General features: G+C 33.7%; 1 protein-coding gene and 2 long non-coding RNA genes across 3 annotated transcripts; all 3 read left to right on the forward strand.

Moving 5' to 3' along the window:
* Positions 1 to 4,725: 4,725 nt before the first annotated feature.
* On the forward strand, positions 4,726 to 6,189 carry LOC110447672. Its single transcript, XR_002462620.1, has 3 exons — positions 4,726 to 4,852; positions 5,001 to 5,358; positions 5,512 to 6,189. It is a non-coding gene; the product is annotated as an uncharacterized LOC110447672 (long non-coding RNA).
* A 3,980-nt stretch (positions 6,190 to 10,169) lies between these two features.
* Positions 10,170 to 11,623, forward strand: LOC110447673. The gene is made up of 3 exons (XR_002462621.1): positions 10,170 to 10,294; positions 10,442 to 10,795; positions 10,948 to 11,623. It is a non-coding gene; the product is annotated as an uncharacterized LOC110447673 (long non-coding RNA).
* Positions 11,624 to 13,336: 1,713 nt separating this feature from the next.
* On the forward strand, positions 13,337 to 14,937 carry LOC110447674. Its single transcript, XM_021493519.1, has 3 exons — positions 13,337 to 13,494; positions 13,612 to 13,867; positions 14,129 to 14,937. Exons 1-3 carry the CDS (start codon positions 13,408 to 13,410, stop codon positions 14,209 to 14,211), a joined length of 426 nt encoding a protein of 141 aa, XP_021349194.1. The 5' UTR covers positions 13,337 to 13,407; the 3' UTR covers positions 14,212 to 14,937.

The following is a 14,937-nucleotide window of genomic DNA, read 5'->3' on the forward strand; positions in this document are numbered from 1 at the left end:
CACTTGAAATTGTATTAGAATGGGTATATTTTTCAGGGTAATTGTATAAACATTTGGTCGATATTTTTGTTTTCTCATGCACTTTCTAAATCCCAATGTGTTTTTGTCGTTTCAGAATCTTCTAGCTAACAGACATGGCCGATCGGGATCTGGAATCCATGACGACCTTTAGGTTTCCGTACCGGATCTGTGAATTACACCGAGGATTCTCGCCAATATCTGACACTGTTTGAACACCACAATGTCATAGTTTGAACACTGAATCGTGGTTTAACACTGTGGAATAACCCAGTCTGGACGTAAATCGCTGTTGTCAAACAGCATACCAGTTTTCTGAATCAGGCCATTATATTACGGTGTTTTACTGTGGAACATACATTATCTGAAAGAAGTTTATGTTCAAATCGCGCTGTTTAGGACATGATTATTTCTTTCATATCCGACAACGACTTTTAAACTTTGTGTTCGCTCTCAATGTCTGAAGAGCGAAAAGCGTAAACACCTTAGTCTTTCTTATAATTTACTTTTGTGCTCGTATTATGTTAATGTATTTAACAGTGCATCAGAGGAAAATAGTAAACAAGAAACATTTGTATATTAAGTGTGCAGTGAACCAACTATATATAATTATGCGCATTAATTGGAATAAGAATATGTGTTTGCGTCATGAATTTCAATGCGTAGGTGTGAGAAAATAATGACAGTAAGGATGTGATGTCGAGAGAGAGGCAATAGGGCATATTGCAATTAACCGAAAAAATAAAATCTATCTCAATTATATATTGTCTTTGTGTTTCACTTCATACGATGTCTTACGTCAGTGGGTTGAGTTTACATATAGTGTATTCTATAAACACACCTAACTGATGTGTGATTTTAAGCGCAATATCTGGACACAGGACATATACTTGGTACAATGATATCCTACAAACAGGTCTATATATACACACATACACACTATAGTTTGTGTTAAGGTATGTATCTTCAAATATTTGCAGCAGCGTACACGAAGTCTATGGTACTGATAATTACAACAATAGTTATGAACTGAAAATGTTACAAATTATTTTATCAGTGTAGGGAGTACTGGGTCGGAGTAGACCTTTTTACAATTAAAACAAAGAACCATGATTGCAAAGATGTATTTTAAAGCAGACTTTGTACTTAAGGGTACGATTGGGAAGGTGATAACAGGATGCAAAAATGTTGTAACAATGATAGATATTACAGATGTTGGTATACAAAAGAATATTAGCGTATGTGAATTCCCCGGTAGCGGTACTACTAAAAAACAAACCAAATGACAACAAGGATATATATTTGCAATGCCTCGAGGCACAGGTTGGTCCATGCTCATTGTGCTTATACAGGTGTCGGCTGGACGTCAGATAATTAGAGGATTAGCGGTAGTATCATTAAGTAACTGTACCGTTACCCTGTTGTAGCTGCATTATCACTGTGTGTGAATATTTATTTTTTCCAGACGATGTTTTGACATCGAGGATTTGGCGGAAGTGTTAATTCACTTGGTGTGTAATACCATATTTCAGCATAGCAGTATTAAGCGGAAATCACAAAGCGGAATCCGACCAACTTTAAAATAGTCAAATTTGAATACGTCGTGATTGTTAATTTCGTTATCAATCATCATTATGGTAACAAAGATTCAAGATTTTCTTCATTTTTAAATGATCGAAGAATTCGTCCCGTTTGGATATTTTGTAAAATTAACGTAGCCGATTACAGTATGGCGGACTATGTCAAATCGACAAGTACGTTACACAATACAGTTTTTTTTAATTTAGTTAACTTTCTTAATACCGGTGGCTATATGTTTTAATCGTTTATCTATTTTAAATCTTATTAAATGCTGTCATCTTGATTAAACTTCTTATTTATTTTATCATCTACTATCCTCGATAGTTGCAGTGTTCGTACTGTCTGTTGTCCAACATGATAAAAAAAAAATGACGATGTTGGTCGAACCTTGGATTCGTCGAATACCATGTATTCATCGAACTATTGATCTGGACACTACGAGTTCGAGTAAACGGAGTTTTACTGTATAAAGTATTTTTTCAATAGAGTCTATCGCATGCGGACTACTTACAAATGAGGATATCGTAATACAAATTAGAACAACGAGGCCTATGCACTTATACACAAAGTAAAGTGTTAATATAAAATAAAGGAGATTTTAAGATGCATATGTTAAACACGTATACCACCTAGATAGCTACAAGAGTAATTAAATATATATTTAATAACATACAATCCTTTTATATATATAATTAGATATGTTTTAATAGAATTACTCAGATACCAAGGAACTATTTTTCAACGGAATACGTGAAATTTCCTATTCTTCATGTACATTTTATTGAAATAACTCGGTGATACAGAAAACAAAATTATCATTTCAGTTGACAATCAATTTGAAAATTCTTTTATACAGGTGACAACCTGGATTGCAATTTTATTAGAATGTTTATATTTATTTACTAGTATCTGCCAATTCATTGACTGCATGACTCTGCAGGATAAAAGATATATAATAAAATGCATATATTAACAAAAAAAAATATGATAAAAAAACACTTAAAAAAACATTCTTTCAATTTGAACATATCCCAAATTCCAGCGACTTTTAAAACCCATTAAAAACCTTACAAAAGGTGAAAAATAAGATCACAGCCCACTTACTCAATAATGAAATGATATTGATATTTCTTTTTAGAACGATATATTTAGTGTTAAGATGTGTTTCGTATTTCCTTAATCGATATATTTACATTAATTGTAAAGGCACATTTTTGTAATCATAATATTTTCATTAATTGTAAAGGCACATTTTTGTAACCATCATAATAGAAATATCATTTTTCAATGTTTCAAATGTCATTATTAAGGTTTTATTGCCCAAATCAATATGTGTCTATAACTATAACAATTAATGTTAAATAGTATCACTTAAACTGATTATCATATTTTTTAATTTAAAATATAGAATAAGATTTATTGTGTAAATCGAAACCTATATTTTCACACCGTAATTATAAGGTGATTTTGTTTCGATAATCATCTTGTAACAGAACGTTTTTTTCATAATTGATAATATATTGTTATTATTATCGAGATCAGCTCAGCATGGTGTCTTCCAAATAGAAATGTGATACGCTCTTATAGAAAAGTAATCATTAATCATACTAATAAATATTAATAACGCATTCCTTTGGCCGACAGCCGACCCCATCGGTGCGTATTGATACTAAAATAGTTTAATAACAGATGACTATATTAAGGCTTATTACTGCTGGATTAAATAACATCATTCCAATATTCCATGCGTAGATCTCGCAATAGCAAAAGAGTATTTGAAAAAATAGTATGCACACTTTTATGTTTTGTGATACTTAATAGAATCGCTGATTTTCCACTGCAGAAAATGAAGAAGTCACAATTTTCACCATAAACAGCCCCTGTTTGAGACCTTATAATTCAGATGCATCTTTCATGTTATTAATGCAGCTCATTCAGATTGTTGTAAAGGTTAAAGCATTGTTTTGGATGTACCAATCGACTGGACATCCGAACAAGGTAAAGCCTGGTACCCCTTTATTGAAAATTATACCAGCCCTGTACCTTATAAGTATCCATGCGAAAATATTTGTATATCTTTATGCACTTATTGTGATATGTGTATCTCACCGACATCAATGTATATCAACTATTATATTCATTTTTGTCACATTAATCCCAGAGTAAACAAACTAACAACGCTGTCATTCTTATTTGCAAGTATAGCAGCATGTTTGACAATAATAATTTTTATCGTTTAGAGTATTAAAAATTAGCAAAAGAAACAAAAATGATTTTTCATTAACACCAAACTCCTTAAATTGTATTTATGTAAATGTTTTCTAACACATTAGATATCGATTGACATTCTTTTGATATCTAATTATTACCTCTGATGAATTCTAAATGGAGGAAAAAGCCATGTGACATATGGTTGAGTAAGTACTTACTGTGTTTGGCTTTCTGATCGATAAATAAAAACTATATATTATGAGGATATCCTGCAAACAAGCCGAACAATAAAAGCTATGAGTGGGGTGGGGGACCTATCAAAGTAGTGATAAACTATTCCAAAAGGCATTCAAGTCAAAACATTTGTCCTGTGTCTATTCAATGTGATGTAAAGTCAACATACCCAGCTACTAAAGTGTCGGTGTTGAAAACTCATTTGGTTCTTTACATTTCTGATCTTCGAGGGGTTAATCTGAACGAGTTAATCAACAAAGCCATGCTAAAAAGTATGCTGTTTGTGACACATGAGAGATGTCATGTACCCGAGGTGAGAAAACAGTTTCTAGACGTGTGGTACCTAAACCCGTTGGTATTGGTTTAATATTCCGCTTGGTTCAAGTACAGCCTTGTGCTTCGCGGGAATAACTTCTCCCCAGTGTGGATCGAGGATAACTTATCAAACACCATCTAGTCAATTAACATGTAATATTATACCTGTTTTACATTAAGCTGATACACAATTTACGTGTGAGACAGTTGTAACCGATACCTCCCCGGTGGTACGTTATGTGTTTGCCAGGTGCTCTTTTACGTGATAGAAGCCACCAGCAATTTTACAATTACCCCACGTAGGAATAGGGACGAGTATAAAAGGTTTCACAAAACAAGTTTGGCCAGTTCTTATATTGCCACTAGATGGTCATTGATCTAAGCTTTTACAAAACGTATAACACTACATCAACGGAAAAGAATGGATTCTGTAATGACGGGAAACACAACCGATAGGATTAACAATGCATTGGCAGCACTGAGGAGTGAAATGGTAACTATTACTTCAATTGTTATAATTATGTTTATTTCAAACACTTCAATTTAAACATACATTGAAAAGCTCAAAATTTCTCTGCTTAAATCTGCATTTACAATAAGGATCAAATGATTTATCAAATAACTTATTTTCATCATTACAGCTTGACCTCAGACAACAAGATGGCCAAATGATGAAACAGCTTATTTGTATCAACGAAAACATTAAAACTTTGTCGAAGAGGTCGAATCCTTGCAGACCAATACGAAAGAGATTTTCTTTGGTGAAAGGACGAAGGAAGTTCATCAATCCAAATGAATCCATTCCAGAAGAAGATTCTAGTTCTGCAGATTCCGACAGTGACGACAGCGTTTCTGGTACAGAGAACTACCAATGATGGAGGAACCTGGTAGCGGTCACACGACACATCTTCAAATGAATCCATCCTTAAGTGGAGTCAATCTGTTCGCTTAAATGAAAGGACGGAACCAATCCGAACGAGGAACTCTCTAGCTTTGAAGGTAACTTTAAAAAATAAAATAATTAAAACAAGTATTTGCACTTGAAATTGTATTAGAATGGGTATATTTTTCAGGGTAATTGTATAAACATTTGGTCGATATTTTTGTTTTCTCATGCACTTTTTAAATCCCAATGTGTTTTTGTCGTTTCAGAATCTTCTAGCTAACAGACATGGCCGATCGCGATCTGGAATCCATGACGACATTTAGGTTTCCGTACCGGATCTGTGCATCACACCGAGGATTCTCGCCAATATCTGACACTGTTTGGACACCACAATGTCATAGTTTAAAAACACAGAGGGCATTGAAGCAGCACTGAATCGTGGTTTAATACTGTGGAAGAACTCAGTCTGGACTTAAATCGCTGTTGTCACACAGCATACCAGTTTTCTGAATCAGGCCATTATATTACGGTGTTTTACTGTGGAACATACATTATCTGAAAGAAGTTTATGTTCAAATCGCGCTGTTTAGGATATGGTTATTTCTTTCATATCTGACAATGACTTTTAAACTTTGTGTTCGCTCTCAATGTCTAAAGAGCGAAAAGCGTAAACACCTGAGTCTTTCTTATAATATACTTTTGTGTTCGTATTATGTTGATGTATTTAACAGTGCATCAGAGGAAAATAGTAAACGAAGAACATTTGTATATTAAGTGTGAAGTGCACCAACTATATATAATTATGCGCATTAATTGGAATAAGAATATGTGTTTGCGTCATGAATTTCAATGCGTAGGTGTGAGAAAATAATGACAGTAAGGATGTGATGGCCAGACAGAGGCAATAGGGCATATTGTAATTATTTGTAAACCGAAAAAATAAAATCTACCTCAATTATTTATTGTCTTTGTGATGTCTTACATCAGTGGGAAGAGTATACATAGAGTGTACTCTATACACACACCTACATGTATCTTATGTGTGATTTTAAGGGCAATATCTGGCCACAGGACATAGACGTAGTACAATGATATCCTACAAACAGATCTATATATACACACATACACACTATAGTTTGTGTTAAGGTATGGATCTTCCAGTAGATATGCAGCAGCGTACATGAAGTCTATGGTACTGATAATTACAACAATAGTTATAAACTGAAAATGTTACAAATTATTTTATCAGTGTAGGGAGTACTGGGTCGGAGTAGACCTTTTTACAATTAAAACAAAGAACCATGATTGCAAAGATGTATTTTAAAGCAGACTTTGTACTTAAGGGTACGATTGGGAAGGTGATAACAGGATGCAAAAATGTTGTAACAATGATAGATATTACAGTTATTGGTACACAAAAGAATATTAGCGTATGTGAATTCCCCGGTAGCGGTACTAATTGAAACAAAAAAAAAGACAACAAGAATATATATTTGCAATGCCTCGAGGCACAGGTTGGTCCATGCTCATTGTGCTTATACAGGTGTCGGCTGGACGTCAGATAATTAGAGGATTAGCGGTAGTATCATTGGGTAACTGTACCGTTACCCTGTTGTAGCTGCATTATCATTTTGTGCGCTTATTTATGTTTTCCAGACGATGTTTTGACATCGATGATTTGGCGGAAGTGTTTAATCACTTGGTGTGTTATACCATATTTCTGCATGGCAGTATTAAGCGGAAATCACAAAGTGGAATCCGACCAACTTTAACATAATCAAATTTGAATACGTCGTGATTGTTAATTTCGTTATCAATCATCATTATGGTAACAAAGATTCAAGATTTTCTTCATTTTAAAATGATCGAAGAATTCGTCCCGTTTGGATATTTTGTTAAATTAACGTAGCCGATTACAGTATGGCGGACTATGTCAAAACGACAAGTACGTTACACAATACAGTTTATTTTATTTAATGAACTTTCTTAATACCGGTGGCTATATGTTTTAATTGTTTATCTCTTTTAAATCTTATTAAATGCTGTCATCTTGATTAAACTTCTTATTTCTTTTATCATCTACTATCCTCGATAGTTGCAGTGTTCGTACTGTCTGTTGTCCCACATGATAAAAAGGTGACGATGTTGGTCGAACCTCGGATTCGTCGAATACCATGTATTCCAAGAACTATTGATCTGGACCCTACGATTTCGAGTAAACGGGGTTTTAATGTATACATTTTTTTAATAGAGTCTATCGCATGCGGACTACTTACAAATGAGGATATCGTAATACAATTTAGAACAACGAGGCATATGCACTTATACACAAAGTATAGTGTTGATATAAAGATAAAGGAGATTTTAAGATGCATATGTTAAACACCAATACCACCTAAATAGCTACAAAAGTAATTAAATATATATTCAATAACATACAATCCTTTTATATATATAATTAGATATGTTTTAACAGAATTATTCAGATGCCAAGGAACTATTTTTCAACCGAATACGTGAAATTTCCTATTCTTCTTGTGCATTTTATTGAAATAACTCGGTGATGCAGAAAACAAAAATATCCTCTCAGTTGACAATCAATTTGAAAATTCTTTTATACAGGTGACAACCTGGATTGCAATTTTATTAGAGTGTGTGTATTTCTTTACTGTTATCTGCCGATTCATTGACTACACCACTCTGCAGATAAAAGATATATAATAAAATGCATGTATTAATATAAAAAAAGTTATGAAAAAAACCCACTTTAAAAATCATTCTTTTAATTTGAACATATCCCAAATTCCAGCGATTTTCAAAACCATTAAAAACCTTACAAAAGGTGAAAAATAAGATCACAGCCCACTTACTCAATAATGAAATGATATTGATAATTCTCTTTAGAATGATACATTTAGTGTTAAGATGAGTTTCGTATTTCCTTAATCATAATATTTTCATTAATTGTAAAGGCACATTTTTGTAATCATAATATTTTCATTAATTGTAAAGGCACATTTTTGTAATCATCATGATAGAAATATCATTTTTCAATGTTTCAAATGACATTATTAAGGTTTTATTGCCCAAATCAGTATGTTTCTATAACTATAACAATTAATGTATCGCTTAAACTGATTATCATATTATTTTATTTTAAAATGCAGAATAAGATTTATTGTGTAAATCGAAACCTATATTTTCACACCGTAATTATAAGGTGATTTTGTTTCGATAATCATCTTGTAACAAAACGTTGTTTTTTTCATAAATGATAATATATTGTTATTATTATCGAGATCAGCTCAGCATGGTGTCTTCCAAATAGAAATGTGATACGCTCTTATAGAAAAATAATCATTAATCATACTAATAAATATTAATAACGCATTCCTTTGGCCGACAGCCGACCCCATCGGTGGGTATTGATACTAAAATAGTTAAATAACAGATGACTATATTAAGGCTTATTACTGCTGGATTAAATAACATCATTCCAATATTCCATGCGTAGATCTCGCAATAGCAAAAGAGTATTTGAAAAAATAGTATGCACACTTTTATGTATTGTAATACTTAATAGAATCGCTGATTTTCCACTGCAGAAAATGAAGAAGTCACAATTTTCACCATAAACAGCCCCTGTTTGAGACCTTATAATTCAGATGCATCGTTCATGTTATCAATGCAGCTTATTCGGTTTTTTGTAAAGGTTAAAGCATCGTTGTGGATGTACCAATCGCTAGTGCATCGGAACATGGTAAAGCCTGGTAACCCTTTATTGAAAAGTATACCAGTCATGTACCTTATAAGTATCCATGCGAAAATATTTGTGGATTTTTATGCACTTATTGTGATATGTGTATCTCACCGACATCAATGTAAATCACCCAATTAATTAATTTTTGTCACCTTTATCCCAAAATAAATTGAAGTCATCATCGGAATGGTATACAGTTAACAAATTAATAACGCTGTCTTTCTTATTTGCAAGTATAGTAGCATGTTTGACAATAATAATTTTTATCGTTTATAGTATTAAAAATTAGCAAAAGAAACAAAAATGATTTTTTCATTAACGCCAAACTCCTTAAATTGTTTTTATGCAAATGTTTTCTAACATATTAGACATTTGACATTCTTTTGATATCTAATTATTACCTCTGATGAATTCTAAATGGAGGAAAAAGTCATGTGACATATGGTTGAGTAAGTACTTACTGTGTTTGACTTTCTGATCGATAAATAAAAACTATATATTATGAGGATATTCTGCAAACAAGCCGAACAATAAAAGCTATGAGTGGGGTGGGGGACCTATCAAAGTCGTGATAAGCTATTCCAAAAGGCATTCAAGTCAAAACATTTTTCCAGTGTCTATTCTATGTGATGTAAAGTCAACATACCCAGCTACCAAAGTGTCGGTGTTGAAAACTCATTTGGTTCTTTACGTTTCTGATCTTCGAGGAGTTAATCTGAACGAGTTAATCAACAAAGCCAAGATAAACAAAGTATGCTGTCTGTGACACATGATAGATGTCAAGTACCCGAGGTGAGAAAACAGTTTCCAGACGTGTAGTACCTAAACCCATTGGCATTTGGTTTGATATTCCGCTTGTTACAAATACAGGCTTGTGCTTCGCGGGGATAACTTCTCGCTCAGTATGGATCGAGGAGAACCTATCAAACACCATCTAGTCAATTAACATGTAATATTATACCTGTTTTACAGTAAGCTGATACACAATTAACGTGTGAGACAGGTGTAACCGATACCTGCCCGGTGGTACGTTACGTGTTTGCCAGGTGGTCTTTTACGTGATAGCAGCCACCAGCAATTTTACGATTACCCCACGTAGGAATAGGGACGAGTATAAAAGGCTTCTCAACACAAGTTTGGCCAGTTCTTATATTGCCACTGGATGGTCATTGATCTAAACTTTTACTAAACGCATAACACTACATCAACGGAAAAGAATGGATTCTGTAATAACGGGAAACACAACCGATAGGATTAACAATGCATTGGCAGCACTGAGGAGTGAAATGGTAACTATTACTTCCATTGTTATATTTATTTATTTCAAACACTTCAATTTAAACATACATTAAAAAGCTCCAAATTTCTCTGCTTTAAATCTGCATTTACAATAAGGATCAAATGATTTATCAAATAACTTATTTTTATCATTACAGCTTGACCTCAGACAACAAGATGGCAAACTGATGAAACAGCTTATTTGTATCAACGAAAACATTAAAACTTTGTCGAAGAGGCCGATTCCTGCCAGAACAATTCGAAAGAGAATGTCTTTGGTGAAAGGGCGAAGGAAATTCATCAATCCAAATGAATCCATTCCAGAAGAAGATTCTAGTTCTGCAGATTCCGACAGTGACGACAGCGTTTCTGGTACAGAGAACTACCAATGATGGAGGAACCTGGTAGCGGTCACATGACGCTTCTTCAAATGAATACTTAAGGGGAGTCAATTTTCTCGCTTAAATGACAGGACGGAACCATTCCTAACTAGGAACTCTCTAGCTTTGAAGGTAATTTAATAATAATAATAATTAAAACAATTATTTACACTTGAAATTGTATTAGAATGGGTATATTTTTCAGGGTAATTGTGTAAACATTTGGTCGATATTTTTGTTCACTCATGCACTTTCTAAATCCCAATGTGTTTTTGTCGTTTCAGAATCTTCTAGCTAACAGACATGGTCCATCGGGATCTGGAATCCATGACGACATTTAGGTTTCCGTACCGGATCTGTGCATCACACAGAGGATTCTTGCCAATATCTGACACTGTTGGACACCGCATTGTCATATTTTAAACACAGAGGGCAACGAGGCAGCACTGGATCGTGACTTAACAATGTGGAAGAACTCAGTCTGGACTTAAATCGCTGTTTTCTGAATCAGGCCATTATTTTACGGTGTTTTACTGAAGAACATACAAGATCTGAAAGAAGCTTATGTTCAAATTGCGCTGTATAGGAAATGGTTATTTCTTTCAGATCTGACAATGACTTTTAAACTTTGTGTTCGCTCTCAATGTCTGAAGAGCGAAAAGCGTAAAAACCTTAGTCTTTCTTATAAATTACTTTTGTTCACCTCTGTCGATTACCTGCACGTGTTCGTATTATGTTAATGTATTTAACAGTGCATCAGAGGACAATAGTAAACACAGCACATTTGTATATTTGGTGTGCAGTGCACCTACTATATATAATTATGTGCATTAATTGGAATAAAGATATGTGTTTGCGTCATGAATGTCAATGCGAAGGTGTGAGAAATTATGACAGTAAGGAAGTGATGTCGAGTGGCAATAGGGCATTTTGCAATTATTTGTAAACCAAAAAAATAAAATCTACCTCAATTATATATTGTCGTTGTGTTTCACTTCATACGATGTCTTACGTCAGTGGGTTGAGTTTACATATAGTGTATTCTATAAACACACCTATCTGTGTGATTTTAAGTGCAATATTTGGACACGGGCCATATACATGGCACAATGATATCCTACAAACAGGTCTATATATACACACATACACACTATAGTTTGTGTTAAGGTATGTATCTTCCACTAGATATGCAGCAGCGTACATGAAGTCTATGGTACTGATAATTACAACAATAGTTATGAACTTAAAATGTTACAAACTATTTTATCAGTGTAGAGAATACTGGGTCGGAGTAGACCTTTCTACAATTAAAACAAAGAACCATGATTGCAAAGATGTATTTCAAAGCGAACTTTGTAATTAAGGGGACGATTGGGTAGGTGATAACAGGATGCAAAAATGTTGTGACAATGATAGATATTATACTTGTTGGTATACAAAGGAAGTTTAGCGTACAATTGTATGTGAATTCCCCGGTAGCGGTACTACTTAAAACAAAGACAACAAGAATACATATTTTACGCGCGGTTCCTTTATACGTTATCTAACTTGTTAATAAAATAAAATAAAAATGTCCATTTGTTTTTTTAGTACAATGATGTCTGAAAATCGCATGATAAAATTTAACATGAAGGCACTTTAATTACGAATCGTACAGGTAGATAATTTATTAACAAAGTATGTGCTGATATTTTCATGAAAATGTGATTTGTTTACTATTGTCTTCTGATGTACTGTTAAATTAATTTACATAAAACGAAATACCAGCAGGTATTCAGCAGAGGTGAACAAATTAATCACATCATTTACCTACAATAGCATCAGTTAACGTCAACACAGGATAGAAATAACAGGAACCGACATGATGTAAATAGAAATGGGAGGGAAGAACTACCACAAAAAACAGTCTTAGTGACTAACTATTCTATTATCAAAATGTCAGGGAATAGGCGGTCATACGTGTCACAAAAACAATAACAAATAGTGTTAACGTTATTATAAATTGTGTTTCTGTTATTAATACAAAACAATATTTTCATTTCCTCGACTAAATGACATTACATATTAACAAGAGGTCGATTCCTATTAATGGGCGCCAGTATTACATATGCATGTTTGAAAATGCAGCTGGTAAAAGCGGCATCGTGCGATATATTTTCGATTCATTTGTTTCAAGAGAAAAACATTGGAATGCAATCAGATTCGTACGATTAGACAATACTCGACCTATTTATTCTCGACATGTGTGTTTTTATCAGTATGCCTGTATATGGAAAAGTCGATTACAATTTCTACATGAAGACAATGGTTGGATACACGTGTTGGTACATGTACATTTTTTTTATTTTGTTTTAGCATGATATAATATATGTCACCTACGTAAATTTGCGACATGCAATGTGTAGTAGGGGGCCTTTATGACACATTTTAATTATTGATTACCAATCTTACACCATCTAGACAATTAACATGTAACAATATACCTGTTTTACCACTAACCAATACATGTCCTACCTATCAATGGTGTAAATGATCGCTATCCGTTGGTTCGTTACCGAGCTGCTTTGTTTTTTGGTATGGGTTTTCAACCACCCACAAATGTTGCAACAACGCACCACGTGGGTGGGAGAGACGTCCGGTATATATAGGAGTCAGAGCGCCAGCCTGGTCATTTATTACAAAGCTGCCTGACAACGCCAAACCTTACCTTCTTCTACGACACACCTTCATATCGAAGGATTACAATGGACTCTTTACTTACATCAGCTCCCGCCACTTTCAGCTCAACTGATAGAATCAACAATGCTCTTGCTACTCTAAGAAGCGAAATGGTAAGCATCTCTGTCCTTTAGTATATCCTAAATAATGAAAATTAGTTTTTATTCAGTCACTGCATATACCAATATTAAGTCCAAAACCCAATTAATGCTATTTTACCTTTTATTTAGCTTGACCTAAGACAACAAGATGGACAATTGATGCAACAGCTTATGCGTATCAATGACAATATCAAGACATTGTCCAAACGGAGGCAAGCTCCCAGCAGATCCACAAAGAAAAAGTTTTCTTTGGTAAAAGGACGACGGAAGTTCATCAACCCGAATGAATCAATTCCAGAAGAGGAAAATCCACTCGTGTTACAACAGGAAACGTCCAAGTATTGCATGAGAAGTAATCTGAGTGGTTCCCTCTCTAGTATCGAAGGTAAATATTTTTGTTTTCTTTATTTCCATTAAATTGGTATTTCAAATTATATTTACAGGTATACGGTTTAATGCCATTCAGTTTGGCATACTTTATCTAATACTGAAACTTGCTATATCCCTGTGTTTGTGTCTTACATTTGTACAAGATATCAAATGAAGCTAATATATCTTGTCAAATATATGAATTTCCTTTGGTTTTTTTTTTATTACTATTCAGTACATAGGATTATTCTTAAAATCATTTATCTTGTTATTCCAGATGTTTCAAGTTCAACAGAAGACCTGAGCTCCGCGGAATCCGACAATGACGAAAGCCTATCCAGTATAGAGCCAAATTTTTAGTAACGGAGGCAAGTTATATACAGCCAACCTGTACCAGATGAACACTTTACTGTAAAAAAAACTTTTCGGAATCAAAAACGTCTATGGAGTATCTTTGGAGTGTTTTCCATTACTGACAATTGCGGTTTAGACAAAATCCACATGCAACTTAATTTCTTTCTATGGAGAGTAATTTTAAAACTAATCCATATTCGTGACTCTCATAAAAGCCTAAGAGTGACAATGAACAATTCGATGCCAAAAGAACTGCCTTCGATTGTTTTGCTCCGGAGACCAAAATGAAACTGTTAATCTACAACTTTTCATTTGACTTATATATGTATGGTATGACAGTATGTACTGTCTGCCAAATACCGTATTGTGTTTATTTGGTGTTACAGTCCCTCCTTACAATGTATATGGAGACTGTATACTTATCTATGTAGGTAAATTGTTAATGATGTTTTGACTGACAAGATGTGTTGTTCTCAACACGTTACATACAAATAACAAGCAGATCATATCTGTACTAAATATTATATATCCAACATTTCTAAACGTTCGGTTGAATATAATCGATTATAAGATTTCATTTACTTTTAAATTGATGAAGAATGAGAATATAAATGTGTGTGAATGATGTATGCTCGCCTGTTTTGAACACGAAATATTGACAACAGTCTGAGATTTTAAGGCTGAACTAATTTTATTATTGTTATTTTTATACATTTGTTATCGATCGAATAA

Source organism: Mizuhopecten yessoensis, unplaced genomic scaffold (genome assembly GCF_002113885.1).
Source record: "Mizuhopecten yessoensis strain PY_sf001 unplaced genomic scaffold, ASM211388v2 scaffold3575, whole genome shotgun sequence".
NCBI lineage: Eukaryota > Metazoa > Mollusca > Bivalvia > Pectinida > Pectinidae > Mizuhopecten > Mizuhopecten yessoensis.

What these genes read in the sequence shown, in the direction of transcription:
- LOC110447674 (XM_021493519.1), top strand. Translation starts at nt 13,408, where the DNA reads ATGGACTCTTTACTTACATCAGCTCCCGCCACTTTCAGCTCAACTGAT. An exon ending in CTACTCTAAGAAGCGAAATG is followed by an intron (nt 13,495 to 13,611) that starts GTAAGCATCTCT and finishes CCTTTTATTTAG; the next exon opens with CTTGACCTAAGACAACAAGA. An exon ending in TTCCCTCTCTAGTATCGAAG is followed by an intron (nt 13,868 to 14,128) that starts GTAAATATTTTT and finishes TTGTTATTCCAG; the next exon opens with ATGTTTCAAGTTCAACAGAA.